This window comes from Rutilus rutilus (genome assembly GCF_951802725.1).
Source record: "Rutilus rutilus genome assembly, chromosome: 5".
NCBI classification, from domain to species: domain Eukaryota; kingdom Metazoa; phylum Chordata; class Actinopteri; order Cypriniformes; family Leuciscidae; genus Rutilus; species Rutilus rutilus.
In genome coordinates this window covers 42,209,702-42,232,668 of record NC_140213.1, presented here as the reverse complement: position 1 = coordinate 42,232,668, position 22,967 = coordinate 42,209,702, and the positions used below count along the sequence as shown (strand labels likewise).

Sequence of the window (22,967 nt, the reverse complement as noted above, 5' to 3'; positions counted from 1 at the left end):
AACTTAATGCATTTGTTTAAATGTAGCTTAAATCAGTTGTCACCATTTTTTTCAGTGTGCATCTATGAATCAACTTTAGGTGAAGGCTGAACTTAACACTTATAATGCAGTTATATACATAGTGTGTTTATTATTATGATCATTATTATTATTTTGTTCATCGTTAATATTAATGTGATATATCTATGCATTTTATTTAAAAAAATTATATAAAGAAATTATTAAACAATATATATTATTTAACTATAAATATTGTAGTTCAGCCCTCATATATGCTATAGACGTTGGAGTAACAAACAATTCGGAGTTACAAATCTTTATTAATAATCCAAAAGGCACACGCAGGATATCACTGGGAGGATAACGCAAACATGCTTAAATGAGAACCGACAAAGAACAACTAAAACACAGGGCTACAAATACTGGGTTAGAACAAAGGAAACCAAACTAGACACAGGTGAAACTTATATGTAACCAAGGAAACTGAAACTAAACAGAGCAGGTAAACAGGAACTAAAGGAAGCAAAACAGATAAGAGTACCTAGAACAGAACATAAACCTGACAATAGTTATTTAAATTTGAGTTCTACCTTGTGTGCCGCACATGTCCTGAAAAGTGCAGCCAAAGCATTTCTATCGCCCCCTGGTGGCTGGCTGCAGTATCGGTCATAAACCCCGCCCTCTCCATGTAATCGAATGGGACGCGAGCCAAACTAAAAAATCAACTTCAAATACTTTTTTTTTTTCAAAGATGGTTCCTCAGTCTATGTGTTATACACAAGATTTTCTTTACAAAGTCTCATGCATGCAAACTCAAACACCTAAAAAAAATTATTTGTCCATTTTATATTTCATGTAATTTTACTTGAGAGCATCAGTTGTAATAAAACAACATTTGAGAAAATGTTGGGCATTCATTTTTATAACAGACATCAGACTAATGATTCACAGTTGGTGGATTTTGCATGAATTTTCATAGTTATAAACCCAATACTCCTAAACCTCCACTTATTGTGGACATTTATTCATGTAAAGTAAAGCAGCTGAGTCTCTGTGTGTATTTATGCAAATTAACCTCTTCATGGACTAATAATCTAAACCCTCTTCCATGTTTGATAATTCCAGTCTTTCCTGATTCAAGTTTATAGCATACTGTGTGAGTAAAGGTGTGGGATTAGACCATTCTTGTAGAAGGCCTGTCTGAAATTTACATTGGATTTGCAATTCCTCATACAGATGAACTGTCCAAAAGAGCGACTTTAATTACTTACAGCTTCTTGTATACATGAAACATTATTATGTTCAATTTATTTAAAGTCACACAATCGGAGAGAATCAGTTTTGCAACTGTGATACACACATATCTAAATGTGAGGGAAACACTAGAAATACTAAAATTGCCATCAGTAATTGATGATTTTACATTTTGAATTTATTTAATGTGTCTAACAAATTTATACAAAAAAAAAATCATTATAATTGCTTTTAAACACATGCTTTTAAATATTTTTGCATATTAAACTAATCAAATAGGTCAACATGGTTAAAACTGCTGCATGTCTATTCACATTCAATTCAATTTATATTTTTTTGTATAGCGCTTTTCACAATATATATCGTTTCAAAGCAACTTTACAGAAAATGCATGTTTATACTTTACAATTTAGAGTAATTTGTTATCGGAGTTGACTGTGTCCAAGTAACGTCCATATGTCCAGACATGTACAGATAACACGTAATAAGTCATTGAGTTAGCTAACATCATGTATTCAATTAGGCAGAAACAATGATCTCATTAAAGCAGTTATTACAAGCTGTGATCATAATGATATATAGAACATTTAGCAGTTGTGTATGTTGAATCATAGTTGGCTTCATCTGAAGTCCCGGATATCTTGCTATCAGCCTTAGACTTGATTCGATTTTTATTTCATTTCAGTAATACCCTTCATGGTGAGGCAGAGGTCTTCAGCGCTCTACAATAAGTGTTTCTTCCTCTGCAACCCAGATGTGCTGTTGAATCCCAGAGGAGGCCAGAGGAAGAGAGAGGTTGAGACACTTTGATTCCCTTCTTGCATATTCATGGCTGGTTTTCAGACACGTCAATTATTCAGCTGGATGGATTTTCTTAAGGGACCTCCCACTGAACTGCTCACCTTGAACTGTGAGTGATTTAACGCCATTTCAGTAGCCAATAGGATAATCTTCAAAGGAATGTGTTTGGCTCTTTCTGAACAAAGGCCTCTGAATCTCCTTATTTTTCTTCAAACCATTCTGGTATTTTACAGTTGGTTCATGGTTGTCTTGCAGACATGCCATGTGGAAATATGACTTAATACATCTATGTTATTGCCGTGTGATATCATGTCAAGCTTAAAGGGATAGTTCACTTTGAAATTAATTTTTGATATGTTTTAGCTTACCTCAAGGGCATCCAAGATGTAGGTGTCTTTGTTTCCGCAGTAGTTTCAATTTTGATATTTTTAGGTCAAACCGTTCTTGTCTGTCAGTCATATAATGCAGGTCGATGGTCACTGGCTCAAAACACAAGCACAGAGTCCAAATTAAAACAATTCCCCACGTCCAAATGAAACAATTCCCCATCATAAGTACACATTGATGGCCTAAGACACGAAACGAGCGGTTTGTGTGAGAAAACGAACAGTATTTATATCGTTGTTATCTCTTGAAAACAGCACACGTCCAAATGATCTGACGGCGCGGGCGGGTATAGATATATACATAGATGTCGCCTTGGCTACAGTTTCGTTCCAATGAACTGCAGTAGCGAAGGCGACATCTAGTGTATACATCTATACCCGCCAGCGGGCGGGTATAGAAATATAGGGTAGAGTGGGGGAAAACGCCCCCCTTAAGGAAAGTGTGACGTTACAGTGAAACAAAACATAAATGTGACTAGAATTGCCATCCCGCTTTTGAGTGACTATGGCAGGAGTTATTCACCAAATATTAAAATTGCTCAGCCTTCATAATTAATTAGTATTTTCACTGAAAATATTTTTGTACAAAGGGGGCGTTTTGCCCCAGCGGTGGGGTAAAACGCCCCCCAAGGTGGGGTAAAATGCCCCCTTTCTTACCAACCAGTTTGCTTCATAGATCAACAGCAAAATTAACAGACAATAGTTTTTAATCTCTAAAAGTAAAAGGCAAGTAATGTATCAACATGTATATATATATTAATATTTATTTCAGCAATGTCCAAAATAGCCAAATTTAACTACCTTCCATCAGTGAGCTAACTTTGCTAGCAAGCTAGCTAGTTAATGCTCACTTGAGGTAATTTTTTCATGTTTTGTTCAAATATTTAGATTTTACCACCTAGTTATACTGCATTAAGTGTAAAACAAAGGATTTGATAGACATAAATATTTTATTATAGTAATTATGATAGAGAAACTATGCCCCCAGGGGGGCGTTTTACCCCTCAGCGTAGGGGGCGTTTTACCCCACAAGCTATGACTTTTTAAAAAAAATGTTAAATTTTTTAAATATAATTATATTCCTTATAAATACCATATGATCTCAAACTACAGACTTCACTATTCATCTATCATACATCACTGCGATATCCTGCAGAACAATATTGTATTAAACACTTGTTTACTAATATCTGAAAATTATAGCATTTACCCTGTAATCCTCTTCTCTTAAAATATGTCGCTGGTGTCAGCTTCTCCATAGAGATTTGTATATCCCCGTTATCAACGTAGTGCATAGCAACAGTAAAAATTTATCTCGACTACTTTTAGTGATCATTTTGGGAAAAACAGGTGGGGGGCGTTTTACCCCAGGGGGGCGTTTTCCCCCACTCTACCCTACACTAGATGTCGCTTGGCTACGGTTTCGTTCCAATGAACTGCAGTAGCCAAGGCGACATCTATGTATATATCTATACCCGCCCGCGCCGTCAGATCATTTGGACGTGTGCTGTTTTCAAGAGATAACAACGATATAAATACTGTTCGTTTTCTCACACAAACCGCTCGTTTCGTGTCTTAGGCCATCAATGTGTACTTATGATGGGGAATTGTTTCATTTGGACGATGGGGAATTGTTTTAATTTGGACTCTGTGCTTGTGTTTTGAGCCAGTGACCATAGACCTGCATTATATGACTGACAGACAAGAACGGTTTGACCTAAAAATGCAAAAGATCGTCGTTAAAAAATATGTTAATTCTTTTCAACTAGCCCTACCCAACAAAACTGGCTCAACCAATGGTGTTGGGGCTATCCTTTTAACTCTAAGGAGCATGAAAAAATAAGTTTTTCGAAGTTGTAACTAAAACAAAGATTATTGGAGTATGTTTTTACAAGAAAATACTACTTCAGTATTCAATATTTCATAGTTTGATTCAGTGATTTTAAATAATATTTTTGACTTAAATACTGTAAATCAATTTTTTCAGTGCATAATTGTATGACTGTTGAACACTATATGGAATCTTTAGGGGTGCAACAGCTTGTCACTGCAGTGCAAAAACATTCTAAATTTCTAAGTTTAGTAAACTTGAAATGTGAAGTTATATTAAGTAATTTTTATATTTGAGTTATCTCAGCAAATTAAATCTGGGAGAGTTATTCTATTGTGAAATTTTAAGTTGTGATAAGTAATTGAAACAATATTTTTATTTTACAGGCGGTAACTTTAAGGGACAACTTTGTACGTACCATTAATAAAAGACAAAGCTGTTCCTAAATTTACACATTTTTGTGCATTTATAGAGTGGTGCAGGTATGACGTATTTTTGTAGGCCACCCGAACAAAAACCCAGTTTTTTTTCATCAATTTTTTTTTTATTCTTTCACAATCTTCACAAATGACCACAACTTGAATTTTAAGCATAAATACAATTGAGAAAAAAAAGCAATTAGGTAAAAAGCGAAGCGCTGGCTATAAACAAACTACACCACGATCAAATGACTTTGAAAAGCTTCCGTCAACTCTTTCAGTCTTTAAAAAAAAGAAAAAAGTTTGAGTTAATAATAATAATTTGCAAGAGCGCTAGGCTGTGAAAGCGGACTAGTTTTCGTTTTTACCTGTTCGGTCTGATGGCGTTTAATGTCCCTGCAACTTCTCTAGTTCTATTTAGCCACTTGTTAGAAACCGCCATTTACGAGACCAGTAAAAGCATTACACTGTAAAAAGTGAACAGTTGGATCAACTTAAAAAAATTACTTCAATTGGTAACACCTAAAGAAATTAAGTTTTCTCAACTTAAATTATCACGTTTTTCACGATAAAACGTGATAATTTAAGTTGAGAAAACTTCATTTCTTTAGGTGTTACCAATTGAAGTAATTTTTTAAGTTAATCCAACTGTTCACTTTTTACACTGCAGTAAAGCTTCACAAGAGATGTATTTTTGATCGTAGAATAAAAGTAAAAATAAATATTAAGCTTGTGTTCACCACAGACCATTATTTCAAGCATTTAACCAAAAACCCATAGAAACGCCATGACTTCAGGACGATGGAACAAAGTGCTATTAATGCTAACTCGTTTCCAGGTTTCGGCCTACAAAAATACGTCATCCCTGCACCACTCTATTATGACAGTGAATAGATGTGCGTTTAGCAATCTGTCTTGAGATGGTATAACCACTGTCCTTTGTGAGACACAGCTTTCATTAGACATCTGCGGAGGAACCGTTACAAAAGGGAAAGATGAGACCATTACTTTTTCATATTCCCCTCAGGAAGGAAACGCTTGAGCTACTTTGCTGTAGAGCCACAAGCTGTGCAGCGGGAAGACAGAATCAAACTCCCCAGCCTTTCACAAACAGCTGCTTGTAGTGCCACTAGATGATTTTTGGTGGGAAGGGGGTGGAAACTGCTCCTTGCATTTCTCAACGCGCTTGAAAATGTTATCAGTTCAGCGTTAATGCATGTGTCTCACTTTCCATTACCCGTCCCTTTATCGCTGTGCGTATATCAACGAGAAACTGCCGCTGAATTTAAATGAGACGTCCTGTTGCTTGTTGCTTATGTCTGTTAGTGGGAATTTTCTGAAAGGGTAATTTGTACTTTTCATCCCTTGTTTGGAAGGGATGAACCTTTTTTTCTCTCATGACTGAATCGTAAAAAAAGAAATATGAACACTTTACAATAAGGTTCAAATTCGTTAATAGTTAGTTGTACATTAGGGATCAAAAAACGAATTATGGACAATGATTTTACAGCATTAATATAGTGTTCATTTAAATATTAATCAGTTGCAAACTCATATTCGTTCATAATGTTAACTTGAAATGTTTTTTTTATTTTTATTAATATAGCCTACATTGCAGTTCAAAAGATTTATTTTCTAAAGAAATTTATTCAGAATTTATTCAGCACAGATGGATCCATTTGACAGTAGAAATTACAGTAAAGAAGACTAAATTGTTACAGAAAATTTCTGCTTCAAATAAATTATCTTCTTTTTGGGCGAAAAAAAAATATCCTGGAAATCACAGTTTCCACCAAAATGCTGCTGCAATGTTTCTTGAGCATCAAATCAGCATATTATAATAATTTCTGAAGGATCACGTGACACTGAAGACTGGAGTAATGATGCTGAAAATTCAGCTGTGACATCACAGGAATAAATTACACTTAAAATATATGGTAACACTTTACATTAAGGTTCATTAGTTAATGTATTAACACTAACAATGCTTTACAGTATTTATTCATCTTTGTTAATGTTAGTTATTAAAAATCCTGCTCATTGTTTGTTCATGTTAGTCACAGTGTATTAACTAATGTTAACAAATACAATGTTTGATTTTAATAGTGTATTAGTAAATGCTGAAATTAACATTAACTCACATCCATTTCATTCTTAGTTCATGTTAACTAAAGTTGTTAACAAATGAATCTTAAAACTTATAATAATTTTAATTATAATAATATTTTTTAATAAGTATATTATATTATATTATATAGTATATATAGTATATATTATATAGTATAAATAATATTTTAATACGTTTTATTGTTTTATTCTTTTTTTATGTGGGTGAGCATAAGAGACCCGGTTACACTTAATTTTACAGTGTCCTTGTTACATACTGAATGTTACATGTACTTCATAATAATAACAGAAAATTATGCATAAATTGAGTACATGCAACTAACCCTAAACCCAACCATAATCCTAACCCTAACAATATAGTAAGTACATGTTGTTAATTAATATTACTCAGTACTTAAATGTAAAATTACGCTGTAACAAGTTAAAGAACCAGAGGTTCTTTCAAAAACATGACGTCAGGATGTCAGATTGTAATAAAGTGCTGTAGATGCCCCCACTTTAGTCTGTCATTAAACTATTATAGCATGAATATGCAGCCGATTGATTGTCGGTTAGACTTTAATTTTCATGCTTTGCTTTTATATGTGAGCTGAATTTGACTCTAGATATTTGGCATATGTGCATGCTTGAGGGAAAAGAAACAAATGAATAATTCATGGGATAAATATGGTAAGTGCTTTCAAATGGTCCCTAAACGCTCACCAAAGCTACTGCAGCTCCCCGGCTCTCTTACTTAATACTCACTCGTATGTACGTTTCATGCTTGATTGATTCACTACAATACTGCCATTATTTTATTATTAAAAGGGATAGTTTACCCAAAAACATTAATAACTCACCCTCATATACTTTTTAATCCGTAAGACATTCATTCATCTTCGGAACACAAGTGAAGATCTTTTTCTCTCAATATTGTTTTTATTAAATCTGAGAGCTTTCTGTCCCTCCATTGACAGCTTACGCAACTGACACTTTGACGCTTCAAAACTAATATTAACATATTAATTGAGCAGATTAGTCCAAATTTTCTGAAGAGTCTCGATTGCTTTATATGATGAACAGATTGAATTTAGTTTTTTTTTCACACAGAGTAGACATTCATCAACTCACATCAGTTGTCGTAAACTGAAGCTCGAGCATGTTTGCTTGACGTGCGAGAACCAATGAGATTCATTCTTTTGTTACGCACCACGTTTGAGCTTCAGCAAGAACCAATGAGATTTATTCTTTTGTTACGCAGCATGTTTGAGCTTCAGCAAGAACCAATGAGATTCATTCTTTTGTTACGCAGCACGTTTGAGCTTCAGCAAGAACCAATGAGGTTCATTCTTTTGTTACGCAGCACGTTTGAGCTTCAGCAAGAACCAATGAGGTTCATTCTTTTGTTACGCAGCACGTTTGAGCTTCAGCAAGAACCAATGAGGTTCATTCTTTTGTTACGCAGCACGTTTGAGCTTCAGCAAGAACCAATGAGGTTCATTCTTTTGTTACGCAGCACGTTTGAGCTTCAGCAAGAACCAATGAGATTCATTCTTTTGTTACGCAGCACGTTTGAGCTTCAGCAAGAACCAATGAGGTTCATTCTTTTGTTACGCAGCACGTTTGAGCTTCAGCAAGAACCAATGAGGTTCATTCTTTTGTTACGCAGCACGTTTGAGCTTCAGCAAGAACCAATGAGGTTCATTCTTTTGTTACGCAGCACGTTTGAGCTTCAGCAAGAACCAATGAGATTCATTCTTTTGTTACGCAGCACGTTTGAGCTTCAGCAAGAACCAATGAGGTTCACTCTCGTGTGTTAAGCAGGTTCGGTTAAGCTTCTGTTTATGTTCACTGATCAATGTTGAATAAAAGCCTAAATTCAATCGGTTTATCATATAGTAAAGCGATCGAGTCTCTTCAAAAAAAAATTGACTAAACCTCTCAATCCATATGGATTAGTTTTATACACTCTCTTTATGAACTTTTTGAAGCGTCACAGTGGTAGTTGCGTAGCTGTCAATGGAGGGACAGAAATTGCTCAGATTTCATCAAAAATACCTTCATTTGTGTCCCAAAGGGGAGTAATTAGAATTTTTATTTTTGAGTGAACAATCCCTTTAAACACTGTAAATGAATGCAGACATGCAACATGATGAGGTCAACACACAAGCTTTAAAAAAGGAGGGAAAATCTCGTTCACATTGTTGGAATTGCGAGATCTTTAACAGATCACTCGGAGACTTTTTTCCCTTTTAACCTGCCAGTAAAACTTGTGACCGTGTAAACAGGAATTGGCTGGGCGGTTTCAGATTTATCTTTCTCAGTTCAGATGAATGCAGCAATACATTTAGCAGTGCTGTTCATTATAATGTAGAGTGGAACAACTTTTGTATTTTCTACATTTCTCTCAGAGGACACATTTACCCTATTTGAATTGCAATGTCCATGACTGTATCCACAGAGAGAACTATTTAACATTTATAAATATCTCTAGAATGTCACTGGTTGAATGAGAGCCGAGGCAGTTGCCATGACAGAAGAGCGAGTACATGGCCGGCTTGCATTGTTTTAAAAGACAAATGAAATCAAGGAGCCTTTTCCTTCTTTAGAGCTGCACAGGATGTGAGCCAATGGGTGTATGCAAAATGCCAAATACAAGCTAGCAAAACTATTTCAAAAACAAACTACAGGAGTATTTTCTAACTATGCTGAAAACATATAATAAACTTTAATAATAATAAAATGTTATAATAATAATAAAATGTATTGTAAACTATCTTTTTCTGTGTCGTTAGAAAATGCAACAATATAAGACTCTCACACAATACATAGACACACATGTGTGTCCTATATTGTTGCATTTTCTAATATATATAGATCATTAAAAAAATAAATTAAAATAAAAAAACATATTTTGGGGATAGTTTGCTAAAAAATTAAAATTCTGTTTATTTACATTTACTCACCCTCGTGTCGTTTCAAACCTGTATGACTTTCTTTCTTTCTTTCTTTCTTTCTTTCTTTCTTTCTTTCTTTCTTTCTTTCTTTCTTTCTTTCTTTCTTTCTTTCTTTCTTTCTTTCTTTTGCGGATCATAAAAGATGATATTTTGAAGAATGTTGCTAACCAAATTGTCAGTAAATATAACAATTCAGAGACAGCTTCTAAAAAAGTCGTTTTAGCCTAATGTTTACGTGTAATAAATTCTATGTTGAATCATCACACACACACGCACACACACACACACACACACACACACACACACATATATATATCAAATTTACCCTCAAAAGATAATTTAAAGTCATCATTGTGTAAAATGAGAAAAGCATCAAATATACATTACAAAAAGTAGCTTTAGAAATAAATATTTTATTTCATTCAACATAGAATTTATTACACATACACTATACTTGCCTCAATAATCTGGCCTTGATGATTCCAGGTAGCTTTATAGCACTTTTTAAGTTGCTCTGCTTACAACTGTGTCACTTTGAGTAAAAGATGTGGCTCCTGTCATGACCTGACAGAAATGTATGTTTGCCCTTCAATGCATTCTTGTTTACCCATTCTACCAATGGGTTTGTAATGAATTGAGAGGTGGCACGGCACCCTGTCTCCAAACTGCTGTCACAGTCAGGCCTGTGAAAAGCACCGTCAGCAGCTTTTCAACTCTAGCTCAATTTATTGGGGTTTTCCAGAGCGAGACCCTCTGAATTGCTAAACATGCGGTTTATTTTCTCCATCGCTATCCATGATGGTAAACTCACCGGTCTGTGCCAGCAGAAAGAACAGAGGCCTTTTAGTGCATTTTATGTGCTCTTGAAAGGAGGTTATGGCATTGTCTGTCCCTTGCTATAAAATCAATCACGCCCATAAAGCTGTATCAGTCGGGGAGAGGACAGCATAAATATGTAGTATCAAACTCGCAGAATAAACTTTAGATCTTGTCAGTAATAACAGTATGATTTGTCTGAACTGTTTGGTTTTCTCTCTGTTTTAAATGGTTGTTATGTAGTCAATTTTCATGCTCCATAATATTTGAAATAGACTAGATACAATTTTTATTCAAAATATCATATCTTTTTATCACAATGTCTTGATTATATGTATTATTGTGCATATTCACATTACAGCATATTTCTAAAAGTCAGTATACAGTTTTGATAGGAATTACATCACACAAGCCCAAGCATTTTTTAAGGTTTACGAAGGTTTTCAAAAGGTGCATCTGAAATGACCCACATACTTACATAGATTAAGTTTAGTTATTTTATTACTCTAAGAAAAACACATTCTATATTGAACCTCAGGGCTTTTGACTCAATTAAAAGAACACTTTATGCCAGAAATATCCATAAAATGATGGAATGATGGCCATAATGGGAACCAACGAAAAGTTCTAAATATGAAGCGTCTGACAGAACGCTTTAAGACTCATAGAACCTTTCTAAGAATGAATCACAGCAATAAACCGACATTTTACTATACAAGTCATTTGGATCTACATACCCTTATGAATTTTTAAGCAGCCTATTGCTTGCGCTTTGGCACTTCTCCATTTTGAACTCTTAATTACAGGTAGAAATAAACAGAGGGAGAATTTCAATCATTCCGAATGGCAAAATAACTCCATGTGTAAAGTTTAAGATTCCTGTGAGTAGGCCCTTGTGTGAAGATATTTGATAGCATGTCTGTTTATTTCTTGTTGCCAGCTTTTACAACGCCTGGGTGGGAAAGTTTAATTAAAGGGATTACTTACCCAGTGAAATTTAAAACTGGGGATTGATCCAGCACTCGCAGTATGGCAATGCAAGAGTGCAGAAGCACCAACGGTGACAGCTCAGCGCTAGTCTTTTTCTACCAGCTTTTCATCATTCATGAAGTTTCATTACCCAAATCTTAAAGTGCAATTTTAGACTGTCAGTGCTTGGAAATCAAAGCACAAATCACGCTCATCAGCTAATGATCGCTAATCCTGTGTCACTTCTATGGTCATGATACAGGCATCACATAAAAATCTGCATTATAAAGTCAGTTTGCAGTGTAAGGGACAGGGCATTATACAGTGGTGTTGGGTTTTAAAAGTCTGTCAAAAAGATGCATCAAACCAAGTAAATCGCTCCCGGATATGGATGGTGATTTGTGTGCTAAATTAGCAATGTGCAGAATCTGCAGACTTTTTGCATGATCTGTCCTGATTTAGAGGGATATTCTGTGGGTTGGGTTTAAAATGTGTTAAATGAAGCTACTCGATAATGTTTACATGACAGATTGACCATGTAATAGAGTGCATCAGTCGGGTTTCATAAGTAAAAACGCAATAATTTTCTCTGTGAGGAAATTGATTTTGAACAATAACTTATAAACTTTTAAAGACAGCCCTGCTGTGAGCTACAAGGTTGTTAATCGATGATATCTGCTTCCCGTTAGCCCACATTATTCCAACTTATTTTGAAAATAATCATGTTGACTGAACAGCATGGTGAAAAACTACATTACCCATGAAGATGTAAAATTCCACCAATCAGAGAGTCTAAAAAAGCTAGCTCCGCCTTCTCCCATGAAGCACTTCGAATGTAATCGAGTTGATCTTCCTATGCTCTCAAAATACTTATATATATATGTATATTTGTATATATATATATATATATATGTGCATATTTTACTTGAAATATATAGTTTTTACATAAAATCAGCATTTTAAAAAGAGTATACTTGTATATTTCTTCACTGATTCACAGCCCTATTTTAAAGGAGTCATAATGTTGTTTTAACTTTGGTACCCAATGCTCTATTATAGTCTTTCAGGCACTTCTAAAAAAGAAAAGTGGAAAAAAAATCAACACAGAGCCCCTCAGACCCTTATTTCTAAAGGCATTATTGTCTCGCGAGATCTGATGCGATGTTTTGGCTGTCGTGGACGGTCATTATAATAATGCAAATGAGGGGCGCGTTGATTGGTTGCAGGAAGGAGGGGGGTTGACACCGCAGGTAACTTCAGCATCATTACAAACTGACATGGCGCAAGTTGTCAGAACCCGACCCGGCCGCGACATATGGGATTCAACCGTACATGTTTGAGCCGGACTCTGAACCAGAGCTGGAAAGGGAAGATGTAGAGTTGTTGGATGCACGTCTACATCAAGATGTCTCTGAATGGTAAAGACAATCATTTTGACTGAGACATACATTAACATCAGTTCGAGCAAAAACGTGTGTTGCTATTTTCTCCCACATAAATTTACCTTTTATTTAATGTAGATTACATTAACGGAGATGTAGTTTTTTTTTTTTATCAGCTTACAGTGGTTTTGAGATTTCTACTATCATGTGGTGTTTTTGCCTTGTTTCACGTTGTGGTTATTTAGACATTCAATATGTTTCTTCTTTAGACATGCAACGTGATGTTATACTTGCATTTAAACAGTTTTAGCCACTGAGCATGGACTCCTGTACCATCACTACTGTAGCTGCTAGTGTAAAACAAAGTGGAAAGATGTGGCTAGCATTCGTAGAGTCCATTCCCCGTGTTTACCTCGAAGGTAACGTTACATACAATAGCCGCATTAGCAGTTAGCTGCTATTTGTTAACCACAGTAGAGCAATAAAAACACAGTCTTACCTTTTCAATTTCTGGCAAGTCCCTGATGGTTGGGATGGCACCTTTTCCCAAACGGAGCTTCGAGGCCAAGTTCGCCTGATATTGCCCCAAATTTGTAAATGATTCCGGTGTAAAATGTTTAGCACACACACCTAACGATACGCCACTTGAAAGAGTTGTTGGGACAGCGTCATTAAAAATGAATTTCCTCCACTGTTCCCTGATAGTTTCGTCCGTTTTTGGTAGATAAAACACATTTGCATGTTGTTTGTGGCAGTCACCCACAGAGCATCTCAAGTGTAGGCTACACTCGGTTTCTCCATCTTTCTCGAGTCGACTAAACTGAATCTGAGGGGGAGAGGGGGAGAGGGGCGGGCTTCCCGCGGCATAGGTTTGCGGTGTCCATATTTGGTATATCCTCCCCCGTCTTGACGTCAAGAGGGGGAAGAAATCAAAATCTCGTTTTTTCGTGCGCGTGCACGTGGCCTATTTTACAAACCCTGAGGTAAACAAACGCTTCACTTTTAAATATCGGCTTCCCGGCCAGTGTACAATCATTATGCAATCATAACATACATTGATTCTCATGGAAAAGTGAAATTTCTACATTATGACTCCTTTAAATATGTGGAAGTTGTCGTTTCTGGTGGTTTGTTGTGTTTGTTTGTTGCAGAAATAATGCTCCTTCCTCCCAACTGGTAACAAAATTAATAACTTGAACAGTCCAGAAGAGGGATTTGAAACGAATGCCACATGTCCAATAACTTCAGTTGCAGATTTCATAGAAATAGGAGATTGGGAGGATTATGGGAATATGTGGCACTATGACATGTCAGTCTGTTGCTGCGTGTCAGATTATATTAATATTTGTGCTATTTGTGTTGCTGCGGCCTTTCTCTCTCTCACTTGCAGATGGTGAGTTCACACATAATAAATAGCTTTATTAGACAATGGCTAAACTTGTCCGGCCCGTTTTGTAGCATAAAACCGCACCTGTAGAAGATTCCTTGTCACTTCTTCAACACCTTTCAGTTTAGTCTTTTCTGCTTTTGCTGGCTTACTGAGGGAATCAATAGGCAGAGGCCTTCCCATCCCTTTTAAGCTTGTGTTGCTTGCTTGCACCAGTGTGTGGCTTTATTGTTTTTCCCAGAAGTAAAGGTGCAGATCCTGCTCTGAGTCAACAATTTGGTATGCATGGTAGGAGCTTCCAGGAAAGCAGTTTGTTCCAGTTTATTGAACCCCTGAATACATACTACATAACACCCACAGAACTACCGACGCCATTTTGGATTGTGAATGTTTAATGTCATTCTTTCTCTCTGAGAGCATGAGACAGCATAACCCATCACTTTACATGTGGAAGGCTCTATATTTGAAACCCTCTCGCTGTAGTGCCACTGAAGTTTTAAACCACATGGTCTGTCTATTGATACTGGGGTAAAATTAGATGGCAGAGGTCTCAGTGTGGGTGTGTGTGTGTGTGTGTGTGAGTGTTGAATACAGAACAGATACTGATGCTCTATTAATAGCTAGGACAGTAAAACTGAAAAAAAACAACGTTGCCTGACATTTTCTCAGTCAACATCTGCTAAGCCTTTAAATGCCAGTGTGATATCTTTATAATCATTGTTTCCCAAGGGTGCTGTTGCTTTTTTGCAGAGGTATTATCATGTCTGTTTGGGAGTACAAGGCTGGACCCTGAGGTTATTTGCTTGTGTATTTTTTTTTTTTGTATGGTATTTTTGAAACGTGTGTGTGTGTGTGTAGTTGTAACTGTTGATTTTTCTTTCAACACTCAGACACATGAGGAGGTTCTGTAGTGGCATACATATTGAAGTACAAAAGGCAGAAGCTAATCAACGTGATCTACTTGATATCATTCTCTAATAATTGTGAATTATTTGCATATACAGTATATATGTGCACAGAAAAAGTTCTCGTGCACAGTTTCCGTCAAATTCGCTATTTCATTTATTTTATTTTATTTTATTTTTATTAATGAAACTGCCTACCAGCAGTTAGTATTTTGCATAAAACACATGCACACCTGGTCATTATAAGGGCTTTCTATACAATCTAACTTTCCGTTTCTCTCTCTCTCTCTCTCTCTCTCTCTCTCTCTCTCTCTCTCTCTCTCTCTCTCTCTCTCTCTCTCTCTCTCTCTCTCTCTCTCTCTCTCTCTCTCTCTCCCTCCCTCTCCTTGTGTCCACAATCGCACAATTCAGGTGCATTTGATGAGTTTACTTTGTGACCATTTAAATCTGGATGTACTACATTCATCATGTTGACATTGTCACGTGACCTATAGAAACAATTGTGTAGCTTAACTGCCATTCCCAACTCTTTTCCATCAATGGATAGTGTCCCTGATACAGTGTAATTTTAAGTACTGAGCAATAATACTTAACTACATGTACTTACTATAGGATTAGGGTTTGGTTTAGGGTTAGTTGCATGTAATTATGCCTAATTTATAGTTATTACTATAGTAAATACATGTAACGTGTACTCTTTTCACATACTGTTTTTCGCCTACCACGTATGTAGGGAAGTATGCATACATTCAGTGTTGATTCAGTTCCGTTGTAAAGATCATCAGTTATTAAATAAGTACATTTCATCTATAAAGCAGTTCTGCAAAAAATGATGTCATTGTCCAGCTCAGTTCAGTTTCTAATACAACAGCGTCAGTACAGTCAGATCAATACTATTAAGTGTCCCCAAATAAGCAAGCTAGAGGTGATAGTGGCAAGGAACCTAAACACCAGGCTCAGTTCTTCTCTGGCCGATGGGCAAACTTAGTGTGATTTATTCAGGCTGCATCACAAGTCAAAATGCATTCAAATATTCATCCAGTTCCAGTTTCAAGACACAATATTTGTTTTAAAGCCATCATAGCATGTTTTTTACCTACACATGGTTTCATTTGGTTCTAAATGTTTCACTTGTGAAAATGTGGCTTGTGTTCATGATCAATGGAATCTAGGGATCTTGCAACAAGGTATCTACTAAATGCTGGCATCTGGAGACATCACATATGTTCTGTCTCCAGGTGAAACTCCAGCCTGCTGGTTAGAGTAATTATGTTGCGCCACAGGTCAGATTCCTCTGCACCTGCCTGATAGCTTCAAGTACAGCACTGAAATATTGAGAAATCTAGACCAGGCAGTGTTTCCTAACATTTTTTTTGTCTCATATATACAGTCTGCGCCCACAAGCCCATGAGTAAGACTCAAATGAGGCACAATGATGCCAAACCATCAATTTGTTCCTGTTATAATTTGTTCCCATTTGTACCAAAACAGTGTTGTTGCTGCATTTATTTGAAAACTACAGTGCCACATTTCATTATGAAGCAAAAGACAGGCCATTTAATTAAATGTAAATTGATTTTAGCAGTGGGAGCCTGTTTTTCATTTGTGCTTACCAATAAAATACAGGGCCACTGGTGTTGTCATAATATCATGCAGTTTGTGCACCATAAAGCACATTAGTGTAATGAGCAAGCCTCCGTTGTGCATGGAGAAGTCATTAGAGCCGATAGAGCCCGCTGACTGCCTTCCCCATAATGTGTGCTGTCAATGAAGTGCTTAGATATGTACTAATGTATCTGGAAACACATTGCATTCTTCTGATTTTGTTATCTCTCAACTGCCAACCTGTAAAATATTAAGATATGACAAAGTCTCTAGAATGTTTCAATTTAAATGAAGATTCTATAAATATAAGAAAACCTATTGGAATTTTGCCGTTACTAATCGTAAAAAAAAAAAAATGCTGTTCAATAATATTGAATTGGTTATCTCTGAAAAGGAAACAGCATCTGTAAAAATATGTATATTAATATGTGCAGACATAATATAATCAGTTCCATGAGAACGGAAACATGTCAAGTATTTTGTATCTCTTTGTTTGTATAAAGGGAGTTTCCATGGAATGCAGAGTGGAAATAACTTCAGGAGAGCAGGGAGTGTGTGTATCTGTTATTTTGGTCACTTGGCGGTCATCATTTTATGCATGCAGTAATAGATGCATATTTGCCTTGCCGAATAATAGGGGCTTTTGATACAGTGCAGAAGCTATTTTTTATGTAATTACATAGACACGCCTTTAATTCCTTAGGAGACATCAGTTTCAAATCACAAACTCAGAGCTGGTCTGATTAGTATATTGTGCATTTAGTGAGATGTAGTGGTAATTTGTATAGGTTAACTAATGTTGACGTTTACATCACATAACCAGCTCTAAATGTATAGGTTTTTTTTAGCATAGTAAACTGCCTCAATAGGAGCACTCGGGTACGAATCCCGTAAAACATGAGTCCCGATTGACGAACTCAAATTAGAAGCAAAATGAAATGGCATGGTTGCTTAAGCAAATGCATTTTTATCTCACGTTTGCTTTTGTTAACACAAAAAGATTTAGTGTGGTAGGCTATACAGGTCGCATGCCGTACAGCAACCAACTTAATAAAACGTTGCCAGATTCACGTTCAGATTCTGTTTCAAAATGAAACTGAAAAAGCCTTTAGCACTCATTTCACGTCGTTTTGCAGAAATTTCGCCACTGGCGACATGTTTTTCCAATGAGCCTTGGTTTCACTTTTGTCTTTTTAGTTGAAAAAACACTAAATCTCACCTTTCAGGCTGATCCAGGTAATGTGCATAAGCATTCAAGACTATACAAACAGGCAATGACTTTATGAAAAAGGGAGTAAGCTATTTTCATCTACCTTAGCATTACAGTTTCTCCAATTCATTTTTATGAGTGGCCCATATAAAAACATAGGCTAATTGTTGATAGTAGCTTTTGCAATATAATTTCTACGATAATTCCCAACAAAAAATGAATGCAGGGTTTTTTTTTTTTATCAAATTTTTCTCAAATCCACATGAAAAATACATGGGCCATATGGAACATTGTCAGAGGGGTTGCTTATACTGTAAAGATGCTTTTTTCCCCCTAGCAAGTCACTTTAATGCATGTTTTGCATCTGCTAATGGATGCTAACATGTCAAGTCTCTGCCTAAACTATGATTTAGAGTTTTTTCCATGATGCACTATGTGTGCATGAAAGAATTGCATGGTGAATCTATGCATATGTTATGCAATTGGGGGAAAATCATGTTTTTTGGGGATTATATTCAGTTTTAAAGCTGTATTTTGATGCTTTTTTGTCCTATTAGGGTTGAACCCGCAGTGGTTTAATCCGAATCCGAATCAGAATGAGCTTTAGTGCCAAGTTTACACATATGAGGAATGACAGCGACAGTTGACGGTAGCCATTGACTTCCATAAAGAAACAATACTATGGAAGTCAATGGCTACCATCAACTGTCTAGTTAACTTACCAACATTCCTCAAAATATCTTCTTTACAACAGAAAAAAGAAACTCATACAGGTTTGGAACAACATGAGGGTGAGTAAATGATGACAGAATTAAAAAATTTGGGCAAATTATGCCTTTAATACGACTCTTTACCATTGATTCTACCTAAACAAGACATCCATGCATGTTAAATAATCATGAAAGTTGAGCAAAGAAAACAGGTCTTCATAACTTAACAGCTGCTGTACGTTTGCCATAGCAACCAAACACAGCAGAGTGTGAGTGTGAAACGCATCAGCCTCTGCTCTAGCACTGTACCTAGAATGTGTCAGAATTTCACACTCTTCTTCCTCAAAAAACTGACCAGAACAGTGTGTTCGCACTGTCCCCACAGCAGAAAAAACAAAAAGCTTGTCCCTCAAAACTTTAGCTGAGTCATGAAGTAAGCTGTTAAACATGTTAAGTCGACTTGAAATTAAATAGCTTAATATATTTATGATGAATCATCTTCACATCCTGTTGATAATAATTCAGCATAAAAAGTTACAAGGTTGCAAGCCCATTAGGCAATACTGTATGTGAACTGGTAATACAATCTTACAACGTTGGCTATCACTATGATTCCACTGAGAAATTAGTTCAAAAGAAGGATTTTCAATCTTTTAGTCTACGTATCCCCAAATATGATCATCCTCATGCCAGGGATCCCAGTTAAAGACAGCTATCATCATGTATAAAGGTCAAATTTAGACAGTTTATACTATAAAATACACACAAAAAATATTATTTGGAAAATACTTAGTTTCTACTTGCTAGTTCTGTTAAATGTATTAGTTTTTTGTTTGAATTTAATTTTTTTATCAACATGCAACATGCAGTGTTAGCAAATGTCCCTTGGCAGGCATGCCACATGACATATCCAAACAAATATATCTTGTTCTTCTAACATCAACTCATTTAATTTGTGCTTGCTCAGTATGCCTGTACTTGATAGAGTTCTGAGCAGAAACATGTAGATGTCTGTATGACATGTTTGCACCATACTTGTGCCTGTAAGATTAGCTGTTTCAGCAAGTACGTGATAAACAGCTTTAAATGCAGCAGCCGCAAAAGGTCAGTTTAAGAGTGATGTAAAACGAACATTTTTTTATTATTAAAAAACTTTATTATTATTGAAGTCAAAAGCATTAAATAATTTTACCAATTTTTGTATCTACACTTTTCTGTTTAGACACCAGTTTGGAAACCCATGGTTTAAAAATGAAAAATAAAAATTAGTAGTTGTCTTTGTAAAGCACCAAACATTTTTAAACCAAAAACTTTTCCTTGAAGAAAATGGCCATTAAAAGTATGTGTAGTAGGCCTACTGTAAATATGTTTGTACTGTATGTATGTTTGTATTGTATGTATGTAGGCCTATGTACGCATGTTTGTACTTTATGTATGAACTGTAGTATGTACTGTAGGCTACTGTATGCATGTATGTATTTAACATAGGCCTAAGTGTATGGGTTTCCACAGGATTTTCAAAATGTTGCACTAATGCTTACAGTTCACAGTGGCAAACAGAAATCGCGTGTTACGTGATAAAATCCTAGTTATTGACATTTATTGATTATTTTATGTTGTATTAACACATCACAAATATATCCCATAAATATGTATTTTGTTTACATATTTAAGATAAGTTAAGAAAAGCTATGGTCGCCAAAAACCAATGTCGTGTTGCGCGGAACGATCCGAATTCACCCAGAAAATTACTGACATGAATGATTTAAAACATGTTTTTGCCATTCAATGTGCCTTTATTTTGAATATACGTGTCAGTAAAGCATTCAGCTGATATCTGCATCACAGCGCCTCTACCGTGTGTCTTTACTGTACAAGACCGACCGGTATGTGAGAAACGCTCAGATATCAGTCATAATGACCGAGGCGGGGAATCAAGCATGCGGACTCGAGCGATGGTGACGGAATACGAGCAAACACTACGCGACGGGAGCTCGGACAGTCTCAGAGGGAAAGAAACATGTTTGGAGTAAAAAACAGCGACCTTTTATCCTCCGTTTCCGCGATACAGCGCATAGGAGGAGAGTTTAGTTCGTCTTCATTCATCGGCGGAGTTTCAATGAAAAGTCTGTCACACGGCACTGAGTCTGATTGTAAACAACAGCAGTTATAGTACATTACAGATATATCAAGACACGCTTGACTTAGCGTTTATTCTCCGTTTACAATAGTTTATAGCTGCGTTTCTTGGCTGTTGGACTGTTCAGGATGCTGGTGAAAAAGCAGAGGAGCTCCGAGGACCCTCAGCGGGATGATAAGAAACCCTCGTGTTTCTCAAATATTAAGATATTTTTAGTGGCGGAATGTGCTCTGATGTTGGCACAGGGCACAGTGGGGGCATACTTGGTGAGTAAATCGATGCGTTTCATTTGGCTTTGGTTAAGTTATACACTTTAGGCTCTGGAAATGACTGTTTGTTCTTATTGAACTTACAAAACTTGTTTGACTCAAAGTTTGACTCGTCGTTAATCCGTATCTTCTTCTTGAGTGCTGTTTAGTGCATGAAGCGTGACGGATTTATCATAGCCTAATCATGTAATGAAGTGAACACATACAGTAGTGTTATAGTAGCCTAAAGCATAGCTGCCTTAGCAGTCATAAGATTAGCTGTCAGGCTGTGAGAAATAAGATGCCTGGCAAGCTGTGGGCTTGTATGACAGAAAACCTTAGGCCTATGTGGATCATTTTAATTTCCATCATCAATATAAAACACCATTAATTAATATCACACGAGCAAAAAGTACAGCTGGAAGGTGAACTGCTGTAATTCTGCGGCAGGTGCCTTCTGATATTCCGCGTGTGATTGCTTTCAACAGTTCTATGAAAAATTAATCTAGAATAACTTGTTTCAGACAACTGATAGTTTAGATATTTCCTTCCTACCAACGAAAATAGTTCCCAAAGGAGCATCAAGCTTTGTGTGTGAAGTTCTGTACTGTACTGTACTGTAGCTTTGGCTATATTGTGGAACGGAGAGACAGACACTTTCACTAGCGACTGTAAAGTGTTGCTCCAGATCCACTCCAGGTTTTACATTTATTGCACCAGCTATCTCACTAGACTAGAGACACCCGCTCCTGTGATGGAGTAAAAGAAATGCGCTTCGATTGTCAAAAAAAAAAAAACATTTTTTTTTTAATGTATAGACTATTCATAATACAGTACAGCAGATTATTGCTTTTATAAAAACATTACTGCATAAAAAAGGAAACTTTTATTAAAACGTTATTTTATTAGGTGGCTTACTATAACAAATAACAAAACCAAAACTGACAAAACCAGTGTTACTATGAAGCAAAAATAATGATGGATGCTGGTCAGAATCCAGGACAAGACCTATCTGTTTAGATATCTGAGAGATATTTTTGATTATGACCTTTTTAATATTTAGCTTATTGGAACCCGATAATGTCAAAGTCTTTATCTTGTCATTATTTATTTTATTAAATGGCGTCTCAAATATACCCCTAACTAAACAAGTGTTACTATGCAGCAAGATAATGTCAATATTTTGGCAATTATTCAAGATATGATTGCTTTTGACTCTGCTTATAAATGTTAAACACAACAAAGCTGCTTTGTGGTTGTCTCTGCTTCGTGTCCGATGTCTAAAAGAAAATTCTCACGTTGCTTGGTGTCGTGAGTTGGATACCTCACACTATATAGCTTCTTTGATAAGGACGAGATTTGTCCAGCCATGTCCTCCATACCCATGGGACGTCTCTGATGTCTGTGCAAGCTCAGACCATATTTGGAAAGGAAACAATCATTTGCTCTGTGCCAGAAAGCCACAATACATCATGGGAACAGTCTCAAAGGGGTGCACTTGTTGTGGACTGGATTTGTTCCCAGCTTATGGAAATTGTGATGTTTGGAAACCAAATCAACACTCTGCCATTTAAAAAAGAAAAAGAAAAAAGTTTGTGGGACTGGAAAATGTAGAGATTGCCCAGATTTATTTTGACAGATAAATAGGGCATTAAACTAAACTTATCCTCCCTGGGGTTTTTCCATAGACAAATCAGCCATCAAATTTCCAAATATGTCTTACTAAAGCAAACATTTGTGTGAAACAGTACAAGTTTGTTTGTATATTTAGAGTGATTGTTTAACGTCTAGGTTATTTATACAGAATGCAAGAGATCAATGAAAATGTTTTGTTTAAACCC

General features: G+C 36.1%; 1 protein-coding gene across 1 annotated transcript in view; it reads left to right on the top strand.

Annotated features, from left to right (window-relative positions):
• Positions 1 to 20,606: 20,606 nt before the first annotated feature.
• slco3a1a (solute carrier organic anion transporter family member 3A1a) overlaps positions 20,607 to 22,967 on the top strand; it is a 69,238-nt gene continuing 66,877 nt past the window's right edge. Inside the window, exon 1 of the mRNA XM_084408605.1 lies at positions 20,607 to 21,144. Within this exon, the coding sequence (XP_084264731.1) occupies positions 21,007 to 21,144 (138 nt within the window). The 5' untranslated portion in view covers positions 20,607 to 21,006. The remainder of the gene's footprint in view (positions 21,145 to 22,967) is intronic.